Genomic DNA, 13,601 nt, shown 5'->3' on the forward strand with positions numbered 1-13,601 from the left:
TAAAGTTAGTAATGTAAGGTTGAGTTACATACATACAACGTTTAATAGCTCAAGAGCTGAATAATAGTCGTTGAATAAACTCTATAGTCTAAACTACTTATGCCTCCAAATTTATTGAAAAGGAGAGGAGATCCCACTATTTGACTATCTCTATAATCATGTACTTCCTTCTCCTCCGCCAATAATTAAGAGTCACAATTTATCATTTTAATTCCTATACTTATGAATCTAGAATAATATTTTATTATAAATCACATTTCACTAACCCATTTCATCTATATTTTATTATAAAATAAATAATATATAAAAATAAAATTCACATTTTATTATCTTTCCACCATGTTAGCTTTATTTATAGTCAAATTCAATCTAGATTCTTAATCGCGGGAGGGAATAATGTTCCTTCTTGGCACTCCCTTCTTATCAAACTGGATCTGCACAGAATTAAAAAGTGTGTTTAGTATTTTAAATTAGGGGTGGGTCGATACGATATATCGTATCGAAAACGTTGTATCGTATATCGTATCGAAAATATCGATATGAAAGAATTTCATATCGTTATCGTATCGAAAGTATCGATATATCGAATTTCGATATATCGAACTTTCGATATGGAGGATATCTATATCGATATCGTATCGATATTTCGATATATCGTACCGAAATTCGATATATCGAAAATATCGATATATATCGTATATTCGATATATACGATATATCGTACCGAAATTCGATATATCAAAAATATCGATATATATCGTATATTTGATATATATCGTATATTCGATATAAAACGATATATCGAAAATATCGATATATATCGTATATTCGATATAAAACGATATATCGCGATATAAGGAAATTCATATCGTTATCGTATCGAAAACTTACGATACGGTATCGTTTCGTATCGAAAATTACGATATATCGAAAATCCGATAATTTTTCGATATTTTTCAATACGATACGAGCGATATATCATTTTTTCGATATTTTCCCCCATCCCTATTTTAAATATATAAAAATAAAGTAAAATTGGAGTAATAAATAAGCGAATAGAAATTAAAATCGGAAACTGAATAAAATGATTGATCATATTACCAGTATTTATGGTTTTACTAAATTAAATTAAATTAAAAATAAATAAAACAGAAACCTAAAAAACCCCAGACAGTTTTTCCCCAATTTCTTCTTCACTGAAGAAGAACTCTTCATCAACGATACGAGCAATTCACTGTGTCTGAAATTATCCGAGTACTTAGTTGGTTGAAGTATCAATATGAGCATCGAGGCAAAGGAAACTGCAGAAGATCTGTTTGCGGAGGCGTCAAGGGCTGTCGATTTGCTCTACAACATTCGAGACACCTATTTTCCGGAAAATCCAGATGAAAAAGCTTCGAAACTTTCTACAGAGTCAGCTCTTTCCCTCCAAGTGCTCGATAGAATTCCCCAAGGTTTTATTTTGGGCAGACGCATTAGTTCAGATGCAAGGCCTCGAGTTTAAATCTGACCTGAAATGATTCACTGACTGTTTGGTGCAGAGAAACGGAAGATTCCGGGGCATAGAGCCACTTTTGAGTATTTGAGAGGGAAAGTGTTGGATGTTTTCCCCGAGTATAAGAAAGAAGCTGAGGATCATCTCTCCAAGGCTGTGAGTAGTCTAAGGAATTAAATTTGTTGTTTATTTTCTGTTTTGATAATCTTAAATGTTATCATTTGGTGGGTAACTTAGTTTCTAAGTGTTATTTCAAAACTTGATGCAGCTGGATTTTTTTTGGAAATTGGTAAGAGAAGCTAGATGAGATTATCTCATTGGAGCATTTAGTTTTCATGATCAATAAGATGCATAATTAAGTATTTGTATCCTTCTTATTACAGTTTCTAGAATCGTATTGTTGGTATGAATCAATTAAACTAGCTCAATTGATGGAGATTATCAAGGGCCTTGGAATATCTCGTAGTTCATGTTCATCTTAGTAAAAAAGAATTTAGCATATAAATGAGTAGAAAAGGATGCTGACTTGGTTGAATATGTGGATATATCTTGGATGGGTTGTTCGGTTTCCCTAGTGCATCTTGGAATTTGATACCATTGAAGTGTTTTTACTGTTTGTGGATTTTGTTAATTAATTGTGCTGATTCTTTTAGTCACACCTTTCCAATAGGTGAAGCTGAATCCTTCACTTGCAGATGCTTGGTTGAGTTTAGGTAACTGCATATGGAAGAAAGGTGATCTAGTTTCAGCAAAGAATTGTTTTACACTTGGATTAAGCAAGGTCATTCTGTTTGATCCTGTAATTTTGACAGAGAAGAGTTAAGTTGTACAGTTCTTTAAAACTTCTGTGAAAATGGGTTAACTTTCAGGGTCTCCATAAAGGGCTTCTTTGTCAATTATCGATGCTTGAAAGAAGAATGGCTCAGGGTAAGATTGTGAGTTGATTCTGGTTGCTACTTTTATGAAGATTTTGCTACAGCATTGCTGATAGTTAGACTTGTATGTATGGCTTCCAGGATCTGAAGACCAGGTCAAAATTGTCGATGACAGCATAAAGCATGCCAAAGAAGCCATCTCTCTTGATGTCAAGGATGGGAACTCTTGGTGTAAGTGTAAACGGAGATCATAAATGCAACCCAATTGTTGTTCTATATCATATGTCCATTTAACACGGACACTTTGTTTTCTCTTCTCTTTTTGTTTTGGATCTCCACATTTTTTCTCATGCACACAGATAATCTAGGGAATGCTTGTCTCACGTCATTTTTTTCCACCGGAGCTTGGGACCATGGAAAGCTTCTCCAATCTTTAAAGTCGTACCAACATGCTGTGAGTGTTGGGTTAGATAAAAAAGGCTTCTATGTTGCAAAATCTGTACTAGTCTTTTGGGTATTTACCTTTTTATATTTGTCAGGAAAAAGATGAAAGAATGAAGTCAAATCCTGACCTATATTTCAACTGTGCCATCGTAAGGATCTTTCTCTTGCTTTATTCTCTTCTTTAAGTGTTTTACAAGTGGATATATCAGAAGTCTTCTTTATTATGCTTATTTTTCTCCACTTTTGGCACAATTACTTCTGCTTTCTCTTTCTGCTTAAGTCTCTGACAAGTTTATATAAGTTTCAAAACACTTCTCAGTTTTGTGCCTTTTCCGTTGTTTATATATTAGGCTTAGACCTCCTGATGCACTTAACTCCTGTGGAAACAGCGTACTGAGTATTTTCTTTCGATTTTGATAGGTGAACAAATATCTAGAGAACTACGAGAGAGCTCTGAGTGGATTTGAAGCTGCTGCATTGAGGGACCCTGGTCTAAATGCGACAGAGGAAGTTCAAAAGATTGTTCGCCTTCTAGACAAAATTGATAGTTCACTTCGAGTAAGATGGCCCCTGTTATTTTTTTGCGGAATGCGGAGTGAAAATTTAGATCGTCATATTCGTTTTTTGGAGAAAAACAGATCTTTGGATTAGGTCATCCTTTTTATGATTGAGTGTTGCAGTTACTTAACATAGCATTGATGTGCAGGGCCAGACCAAGGTCAAACGACTAGCATCCTTGGCATCATCTCTCGCTAGTGTAAATTGTAAGCAATATGAACTACCTTGTATAAATGGATCGTGGTTTGACCTTTGGAATATTTAATTTATTTTCTTTTTCACTTTTCTCCTAGTGAACCCATCTTACAGAAAAGAGACCGTAGATTGTCTGTCAGAAGGTCTGAACAAAGCAGTAGGCATCGTAGGAAAAGTCATATTCTTCATTAAGCACGAAAATGTGGCACCATTGTAAGTTTGCTTCCTTTCTGCTCAGAAACCCGTGTTTGACTGCTTTCATTTCCACATCTGTTAGTTCGCTTATGAAAGACCTTCTAACCTTATTCTTCTACCATCCTGCTACAAACAATACAGTTACTATTTGCTGTGTGATCCAAGTCAGAAATGCTACGTTCTGTCTGTCTATGGAGTACACAAGGAGGCGGTAAGTTGCGGTTCAATCTTTTTTGTGTGCATAATTGATCCTTCCTAGAGTTTGCTGTTCCAAATTGCTTTGTTTAATTGAGAAAAACTCTGCTAGATTATGCTTTATAAGTTTATAACGCCAAGAGTTGTCTTTAATGGTTTGTTCGATTGCGTTTCATTGCTCTCAGTAAGAACAGTTTTCACCTTGTCACATATTGCTTGGTTCTTCTTCTTTCAGATTAAAGAAGGAGATCAAGTCACTATTCTAGAGCCTTCTTACCAATATATTGATTTTTCGTGGAAGGGAAAGGTATGCTGGAATTATGTACTACTAATGCTATGTTGCATAGAATGCTGACACTATTCATACTTCTGAGAGGCACAAAATAATGTCAGATTTCTTATTCTTTTTCTATGTATGACCAATTATTCATTATCGTCTGTTTTTGGACACCAGTCGTACCAGTTCAGATCAGTCCGTGTTGATTTCATGGAGCAAATGCTTGTTAATGGAAAAGCCTTGCTGCCTCAGCATTCTGTTCAAACATCAATCTACGCCCAGAACAAGACGTGATAAGGTTCCGGTGTTAGCATCCGGATGCACATAACTTGGGTGAAGAATGGCAACAACGAGTACGACAAAGAGATATAGGTGATGTGTTTGAAACAAAAGTGGAACTAAGCTCTAAATGAGATTTTGTTTATCTTTTTTTACGAAAATTGTTTGAATTTGTCTGTAATCTATGCTTTTTAGAGGTGTGGGGTTAAATGTATGTAAAAAAAGATTTTGTTTTGGCATGTATTCAAATTTCAAGCTTTTGACATGCATTTACATCTTCGAAGTTTCGCCTCATTTCTCATATTGACACTACATTAATTGCAATTATTTTGAAAGAGCATGCACATGAGCCATCCAATTTTTGAACTCTTAGATTTCCAGGGCGAATTCTCACATGTTTATCATTCATATTTCCTAGAAGATTCTGCATGTTGCCTTTATTGTATGTCGTCGATCTGCCCTTTAACTAGGGGTGGCTATTCGGTTTTTAGTTTCGTTTTTTTGCCCAAATAGAACTAAAAAAACCAAAATTTTATGAAAGTGAAACCGAACTGCACTGAACTATCCAAAAAATAGAAATCCAAAATATACTAACCGATCCAAACTGAAAAATTGAAATTGCATAAATATATCCACAAAATTTGTTATGGGCCAATTTTTCAAAAAGTGAATGTTTTGAACCAAATTCGTATTTTGGTCATATGTTTAGGACCAAAATCGACATTTACTCTTAAAAAATTTAGCCGAAAAATTGAAATTATACAATATATCCCAAAAGACCAATAAAAGACCATATATGCAGAGTTCATTGACGTTTATTTCGAATCATTTTCAAGAAAGGGGTATAATGCCGTTCCAGCACACAAAGCCGCCGATGCCGAAAACGTCAACGGTGACTTTGCCATGACATACAATGGAATTTGTCCATCTTACATCGTTTAAGGGGTGAAATTGTCGTTTAAGGGGTGAAATTGTCAAAACTGAAAAGTCTATACTCTTGTGGGACGGACTAAAAAGGAAAGAATGTATATTCTTGAAAACGGATGGAGTAATATTTTAGGATGAGTTTTTATGTTTGGTCTGTAATATTGATGCTATTGAGAGCCAAAATAGTAGTGGCCTGCGGAAGACAACCGTGACCAACGAGTACGTTTGGGGCTTAGTGGCCGGACAAAGAACTCACCGTGACTAACATGGCTTTGACCAATGAGAACTCGGAGTAGTGGTATGGCAAAGAACCAACCGTGACCAGCGTGGACGTTGACTCTCAAAGGAGGTTGATTGTTATGGACTCGATGTCCCATATCAATTGTAAGAGCAATTGGTGTGGGGTTTTATAGACTAAATGAGCTCTCTGTCCTAACAGACTAGTCACTTAAGATGCGTTCTTCTATAACAAAGTCTGTTAAGGGTAATCCCCTCAACAAGAATCGATCGTCGACGAGGTGTCGACGGCGTACGAATGAAAGATGGACGTCTCGGGCTCTCCCCGAGATCAACTCCGTTTAGGGTTGCGGTAAAGAAAAAAAGCGTAAAAACTAGGGCAAATATTATGCTATTTCTTGATTGTAATCCATAACATTCGTCCCCTTTTATATCTAAGGACCCTAGACGATTCGACTCTTTTTTGCGATCCGGGAAAGAATCGACAAGAAAACCCGAAAAGGAGCTTATTGGGCTCAACTAAAAAATAATGAAAAACGTCCACAAACTAATTAATAATTATCCAAAAATAAGACTATTAACTATGTAAATAAAATAACTAAATAATGAACTCGTCAACTGCCTCTTCATCGCGAGACGAAGTCTCCATATCGAGCCACCGGCTTCGGCTGTCTCCGAGGTCGCTGGTTGGGCTTCGGCACCTCCACTAGTATTTCCTCGACTGCCGAACTCCTCTGGATACTGCTGCGGTTGTGCCCCCTCTGTTGGCGTCTCAGTGATAGGAGCAGTGGTGATCAGCTCCTCTGAATGCTGCTGCGGTTGTGCCACCTCTGTTGGAGTCTCGGTGATCGGAGCAGTGGTGATCTCCGTATCAACTCCCCCTCCGTTAAGAACTTCCTTGTCCACAAGGAGATACAGAAAATGCTTCTCAATCAACGACATTGGTTCCCAAGTAGGCGCTGCGCCTCCGTCGTCACTCCACTGCAACAGCCCCTCATCTTGGACAGCTCCGTCGCTCAAAACCATCCTCCTTCCTATCAACTTCATCGGACGAGCGATGGGATGCCCCCTTGCAAACACCACCGGAAAATCGGGCGACTCACGCCCCGACCCCTCCACAAAAGCCCACAACAGGCTAACATGAAACACATCGTGGATTCGACTCCCCTCCGGTAACTTCAATCGATACGCCACTTGACCAATGCGTTCAAGGACCTCAAACGGTCCATAAAAACGACGAGCAAGCTTCACCGAGACCGGGCGAGCTACAGAGGCTGAGGTCTTTAACCCCCGGGACATGCAGCTATCCTAGGTCAAAATGCAGATATTTGATGCAGAAAAGAATTTTTTCAAGTGGTAAGCATTTAGTCCCCATGTCAGCTGGGTTCTTATCAGTGTGCACTTTTAAAAGAGAAACCCCATTCTTTTCTACAATATCCCTGATGTAATGGAATCTTACATCAATGTGCTTAGTTCTATCATGAAACACTGGATTTTTACACAATTGAATGGTAGACTGTGAATCTGAAAATACAACAGGAGGAGATTTCACAAAATTGAGTTCAGAAAGTACTCCCTTTAACCATACATCCTCCTTCATTGCCTCAGTAATGGCAATGTACTCAGATTCAGTAGTGGACAGAGCCACAATATATTGCAGCTGTGATTTCCATCTTATGCAAGATCTGCATACAGTAAAGACATAGGAGGTGGTGGACTTCCTCTCGTCTCTATCATTAGCATAATTGGAATCAACATAACCAGTCAGTTTCACACTATCTTCACATCTAGAATAGCACAATCCATACTTAGAAGTATTTTTCAGATATCGTAGCAACCACTTCAAAGCTTCCCAATGAACAGGACCAAGGTAAGACATGTATCTACTCAAGCAAGACACAACATAGGCAATATAAGGCTAGTACTAACCATCAAATACATCACAGATCCAATAGCATTAGCATAGGGAACTTTCTTCATGGCATTGATATCATGTTCAGATTTAGGACACAAGTCTTTACTCAACATAAAATGAGCAGCTAAAGGAACTGAAACTGGCTTAGCATCAAACATGTTAAATTTCTTTAGAATTTGAGCACATAGGGTTCTTGATGCAAAACTTGTACACACTCTTTCCTATTTCTGAAAATATTAATTCCCAACTTTTTCTAAGCATCCCCTAAATCTTTCATGTCAAAATTCTCACTCAAGGCAGCTTGCATAACAGTTATGGCTTTAAACAAGGACCCATTATCAGCATGTCATCCACATATAACAGAAGGAAGACAAGAGCAGTATTCAAGTTTTTCACATACAAGCAAGCATCAAAAGTACTTCTAACAAAGCCTAACTTATGCATGCAAGTATTAAACTTAATGTTCCACTGCCTAGGTGACTGTTTCAAACCATACAAAGCCTTTTTAAGCAAACATACATGATTGGGAAACTTAGGATCAACAAAGCCTTCAGGCTGTTTCATGTAAATTGGTTTATCCAAATCACCATGCAAGAAAGCAGTTTTAACATCTATTTGTTTCAATTCCCAATCAAAATGAGCACACAAAGTAAGCATCAATCTCACAGTTGTAAATTTAACAACAGGGGCAAAGATTTCTATATAATCTACCCCATTTTGTTGAGTAAAGCCCTTGGCCACTAATCTGGCCTTGTATCTCAGGCTCTCCACCTCATTTTTTAGCTTATATAACCACCTGCAATCTACAACAGATGCACCCAGAGGCAGAGGTACAAGTATCCAAGTTAAGTTAACTTTCTAAGAATTCATTTCCTCTATCATTGCTTTATTCCATTCATTCCAGAATTTAGACTTAGTAGCCTGTTTATAAGATTGAGGCTCATCACCATCAGATTCATGAACATTAAAAGCTAAATTGATTGAAGCAACCAACCCCACATAGCCATCATACCTAGCAGGTTTAGGAACATTCTACCTCCTACGCCCATCTCTAGATAGCACATAATCATTCAAGTTGGGAGCATCAATAGAATTTTGAATCCCAGAGGGAGAGGTTAACACATTCTGAATAGGCAAAGCAGGGGGAATTCTATCAGGACTACTAGGCATGTTAACAGCATTGTCCATATTGTCAAGTAAGGGTACATTATCCACATTATCTTGCAGACCCCCCTCATTAGGTGTTTCACTAGGTGTATAGATTGGAGTAGATGTCACGACCGCACTAGCTAAGGATAGCATAGTCGGGGAACCGTGACTAGGGGTGGGGGTATAAGAAACGGGGAAAGAAATAAGGGAAAATAAAATCAAACATTGGTTGCGAGACATGACTAATTAAGTGCTGATACATAGAAGAAAGATACTCGATCATGAAAACTCGAGTAATTGTTTGTAAAAATTTTAAAATATCAGAGTTTTGAACAAAATAGACTTGAGTCTTTTCAGATGCACAACGGAAGCAAATGAACACAGTTCCATGTATGAAGACATGAACCTCCGAGAGTCAAAATCTAACTGAATTAAATGTCTTGTCTCAATAGCACTTCCCCCACCACTTCGCTGCTCAACATGCACATTTAGAAATACATGCAGGGCTGAGTACAAAAGTACTCAGTGAACACATTACCTAAAATACAAGTATACATTTGAAAATATTGTCAAGCCATCATCACAGTAACACTCGGGGGTGTTTATTGAAAAGGCCCGAGCTTACTAAAAATATCACATTGGGTTGCAACCCCTTTTTCCGGTACTTAGCCATATCTGATCACATTGTGCCGTCCAGATGGTGTTCTCGCACGGTCTCCTTCTCTGCCCATCATGTCAGAGGTATTCTTGTGCCGAGAAGGTGGCCACCTTCCACGGTCACCTGCTCTGCCGTTCACGGTCAGAGGTAGCTTGTGTACACTAGTCCGAGCGGGGACACCACCCTCACTGGGACCCGAATTCGACTTATATCACCATTCATAATTCACTTGGCCTTAGCCAAACAGATAGACATCATACAAAAACATTTATAGCAAGACAACATCTTTAAAAAAAATCACGAACATGTGTTCGTGTTCTCATAAAATATGATTTGTATTTTTAGTATAAGAAAGCTCACCTCAAGTTCTTAATTCGAAATTATTTTCTTTCCCATGATGTCACATCTCGCTTGCGAGGAATCACCTTTAACATTTAAATAACACATAAATCAACACCACAAAACAAGCCAATAAATAAAATGCATGCATCCTAAGGCATCGATTATTCTATCGATACGATTATGAATTCTTTTATCTCGTTTCTCAATTTTTGCGTATTTTTTATTATTCGGCGGCCGCCCAAGGTTCCTCCGTTGGCTTCTCGTATTTCCCTCCGCGATATCGAATTAAAATCCCAAAATTATCTAAGTGCATAAATTAATCATCGAAATATTTTCCCTCACAATTATATTTATTTTGAAACTTAGGGTAAATAATTCATACTTCAAAATTATTTCAGAATTTAATTAAATAATTTTGTCATGATTAATTATCGGCCCAAAGATTTATTTAAAAGCCTCAAACTTAATTATTTCCCCACCTTATATCTCCAATTTAATTAAGAAGCCCTAACAAAATAAAAAAGAGCCCAAACAAAACATTTAATTAATGAGGCCCAATTCTTTTAAAAACAAAAGGACGAACTTAAATAAAAGCCCAAAACTTATACTCCCATCCTAAACACACGTACATGTTAGGATTGGTATACTGAAAAGCATATTTCGAGCATGTTGCACGGATAGAATTGCCTGTATACAATAAACTCTACAATCCACTTTTAACCCAAGGCGAGAATAATTAATTTTATCGCATTGGTGTTTGCTTATGCATTTATAAGATGTTTCTCAAACATTTAAATGTATAAGAAGCAAATAAGTCTAATTCTTCTGCATAGTAGACTGGTCGTGAACGACGTTCACAGAAGGTGACGCAGTCGGTCCTTTGTAGAAGAAAATAGAATTTCACAACCCAGATAGGCTTTGGCTACCTATCGTGAAAGGTTGCAGTGTCAGTCCGCATGTTTCCTTACCTTAGGAAATAAATGACACTGGTGTGGTATAGCACTGAAGGATCTAACAGTTGAGATAAGTCTTTCTTGCTATTTACTGAAAGACGAGGTCTCGGTGATTGTTATTTCTTAATCATTGTTGACATAACATTGAGCATACGATATTGATTATGCACTACTTTGATTTATCAAATGGTGCGGATTTTTCGCAATCCAAGAATCCTGGTATCTTGGGTAGTGGTGATCAATGTCTAGAGGTGCTAGTATTGTTATTGCAATGAATCGTGTGCTGGGTGAGTCCAGTTTGATAATATCCTCAAGAGGTGATCGAAAAAGGTTTTATTATTCAGAAACCCGGCCGGTTGGAATTTATTCCAGAATAATAAATAAAGATTTTGAACTAGACAACTCTTGGAAAAAGATATTAATTAATTAAAGTCAAATAGCAGACTTAAATTAATTAATGGATATTTATATCTTAAACACGGGAAATAATAAATTAAAGAGGTAATACCCGGATTACTCGTAATTTGGGATTGGACGGGCAGTCAATATTATTATACTATAGTGGATGATAATAATATTCTATTGGATTTGTATTAAATTGGGGCTCAATTTAATTAGTAAAAGTCCAACAGGTATGGCCCAAGTCCAACCTCCATGGATCCCTAATCTGGCCCATCATAACTCTATATAAAAGGAGATTAGAAAGGAGATTTAATCATAATTAATCATTAATTTTCTTGCTCCCCTGTGGGAGTGGACGAAAAATCGGTTTTTGAGAAAACTGATATTCTGTCTTCTTTCTAATCAAGCCCTTTTCGATTCTGACAAGCTTTGCCCACCCAAAGGTCATTATCTGAGTTCGGGATACAGATTAGAAGATTTGTGGTTGAGTACGAAGAACATCACGTGGAGAAGGTGCAAGCAATCGTCGATTCTTTGGAGAATCAGATCGGTAATTCTAAACCGTAGGAATTCATGTTTTAGGTTGTTATTCATTTTACATGAATTATGTGCGTTCTTGGATGCAATTCTGTGTTTAACATGTGGTTAATTAATCCCATAATCGGTCAAATAGATCCGTAGATCTGATTTATTTGTGAATGCATGACTTCCGCTGTGCAAGGGGCTCCAAACCCCAGCAGTACACACTGCCATCCCACTTTTCTAAAACAAAAACAAAGACTAAAATTTTAAGGGCATAAAATAATTAAGAACCAACTATTCCTACATTCCAGAACTCGTTGCCCTCTTTCTCCCCAAAACCGTAGGTTACCCCTCTCCCTCTCTACTGTAATTCTCCAACCAGGAACACCCCCGATTTTAAAAGTTGAACAAACAGAAATTAGAGCTCCGTCGTCCTGCACCAATTGACCGGTCACCGCCGCTGCGTCGTCGTGACTGTTCCCTCCTCTGTCACCGCGCTGCCGCTGCTGCCACGAATCCGTCATCGCGAATCCGCCGCCGTCGGCTCCTCCTTCCATCATCTTCTCTCTCTCGGATCTGCCGCCACCGCGGATCCGCCTCCGTCGCCCAGCCACCAGCCAAGCCGCCTTCGCCGTCAGACGCCGGGAGACGCTGCTGCTGGCCGCGCCCATGCCCTCTGCGGTCGCCACGGGTCTGCTCGCTGTTCGAACAGCCCCGAAACGACACCGCGCAGCCCTGAAACTAACCCGAACCACCCAGCAAGTAAAGTTCTTACGTTGATTTCGTGAAATTAAAGTTCGATTCTTTGATTCGGTTTTGTGTTGGTTACTAGATTATTGGATTGGTTACATAGTTATGAGATGCACAAAATTGAGGCTATTGTAGATGAATTGAGGTACCTTTGGAGAGGAGAAATTGTCTAGCAGCAAAAGGAATTGTATTCACGGCAGTTTGGTTGTTTGTTTTTTTTCCTTCCTCTCAAACTGTGATGTCAAGCAAATTGTGGCAGTAGTCAGTAGATTGCGATTTTGCACTCGCCGATCATTCAAAGATTTGGAATTGAATTTGAAGGGGTTATACCTTTTGTTTGATCGAGCAGTTGCGATTGCAATGAGATTTCTCTATGTTGGTTTCCTCCGATTTTGAATGTACGAGATTGTGTCCTGACTAATATAGGGGGTGGTTTGGATGTGAGGTGTGTGAATGATTCGTAAATGTGTACATATACAAGGATGCAAGTGATAAGATGCAAGTGGAGACTTATCTTTTAAAAATATTAGATGATAGGATATGATTTGCCTGCTAATTAAATGCAGCATTTAATGTTGTGTTGAAAAAAAACGATCCTCTGGATCTACCCTCTCTCTTATTTATTTATTTATTTATTTATTTTTATTTTATTTGTTTATTAAATTTTATTATTTGTATATTTATTTACTTATTTATTTAATTAGGTATAGGAAAAACCCAGTTTAAGCTCGTGGCTTTGGTGTAGGAAAACAAATTATGTCCATAGTCTTCCCTGATGATGTACCGCACTTTCTTGGAGTGCGAGCACGACCGTTGAACGGGCTGCGTGAACTTTTCTCTAATTGTAATAGATAAGGATCTGATAAAATTGTATAATAGTAATTTAGCAGACTTCGGAGATATGCCGAACATTATAAATTTTTATTTGGTGTTACTTTTTTTTACTTGAAATATTCGTTCGAGAACGAAGCAACGATTATTTATAATTCCAAGATTAATTATTATACATGAAAATGGCAGATTTCGAATACTACAACGATCACTTATTATTTATCTTTAGGCTAATAATAATAATAATAAGGTACGAAAGTTCGGGTTGTTACAGTAGAGTTCCAAAATGGCTAATAATAATAATAATAAGGTACGAAAGTTCGGGTTGCTACAGTAGAGTTCCAAAATGGCTGCTCCACCTCACTTGGAACATCCTCTGGATGCTCCACATCAGTGGGCTTA

The 13,601-nt window shown here is 37.8% G+C and overlaps 1 protein-coding gene and 1 long non-coding RNA gene across 2 annotated transcripts; one reads left to right on the plus strand and one right to left on the minus strand.

Annotated features, from left to right (window-relative positions):
• Positions 1 to 1,156: 1,156 nt before the first annotated feature.
• LOC121782780 (tetratricopeptide repeat protein 5-like) lies at positions 1,157 to 4,782 on the plus strand. The gene is made up of 13 exons (XM_042180728.1): positions 1,157 to 1,454; positions 1,542 to 1,651; positions 2,166 to 2,276; positions 2,365 to 2,422; positions 2,512 to 2,601; positions 2,730 to 2,824; positions 2,910 to 2,963; positions 3,235 to 3,372; positions 3,521 to 3,578; positions 3,666 to 3,780; positions 3,904 to 3,973; positions 4,193 to 4,264; positions 4,412 to 4,782. The coding sequence occupies exons 1-13, from the start codon at positions 1,280 to 1,282 to the stop codon at positions 4,526 to 4,528; spliced, it is 1,263 nt and encodes a 420-aa protein (XP_042036662.1). The 5' UTR covers positions 1,157 to 1,279; the 3' UTR covers positions 4,529 to 4,782.
• Positions 4,783 to 12,441: 7,659 nt separating this feature from the next.
• LOC121782195 lies at positions 12,442 to 12,784 on the minus strand. Its single transcript, XR_006046269.1, has 2 exons — positions 12,699 to 12,784; positions 12,442 to 12,601 (listed from the first exon to the last, which is right to left on the minus strand). It is a non-coding gene; the product is annotated as an uncharacterized LOC121782195 (long non-coding RNA).
• Between the last annotated feature and the right edge of the window lie 817 nt (positions 12,785 to 13,601).

This window comes from Salvia splendens, chromosome 20 (assembly GCF_004379255.2).
Source record: "Salvia splendens isolate huo1 chromosome 20, SspV2, whole genome shotgun sequence".
Lineage (NCBI taxonomy): Eukaryota > Viridiplantae > Streptophyta > Magnoliopsida > Lamiales > Lamiaceae > Salvia > Salvia splendens.

Coding starts and splice junctions, on each gene's coding strand:
- LOC121782780 (XM_042180728.1), top strand. CDS start 1,280: ATGAGCATCGAGGCAAAGGAAACTGCAGAAGATCTGTTTGCGGAGGCG. Junction 1,652..2,165: donor AGGATCATCTCTCCAAGGCT/GTGAGTAGTCTA, acceptor CCTTTCCAATAG/GTGAAGCTGAATCCTTCACT. Junction 3,781..3,903: donor CACGAAAATGTGGCACCATT/GTAAGTTTGCTT, acceptor CAAACAATACAG/TTACTATTTGCTGTGTGATC.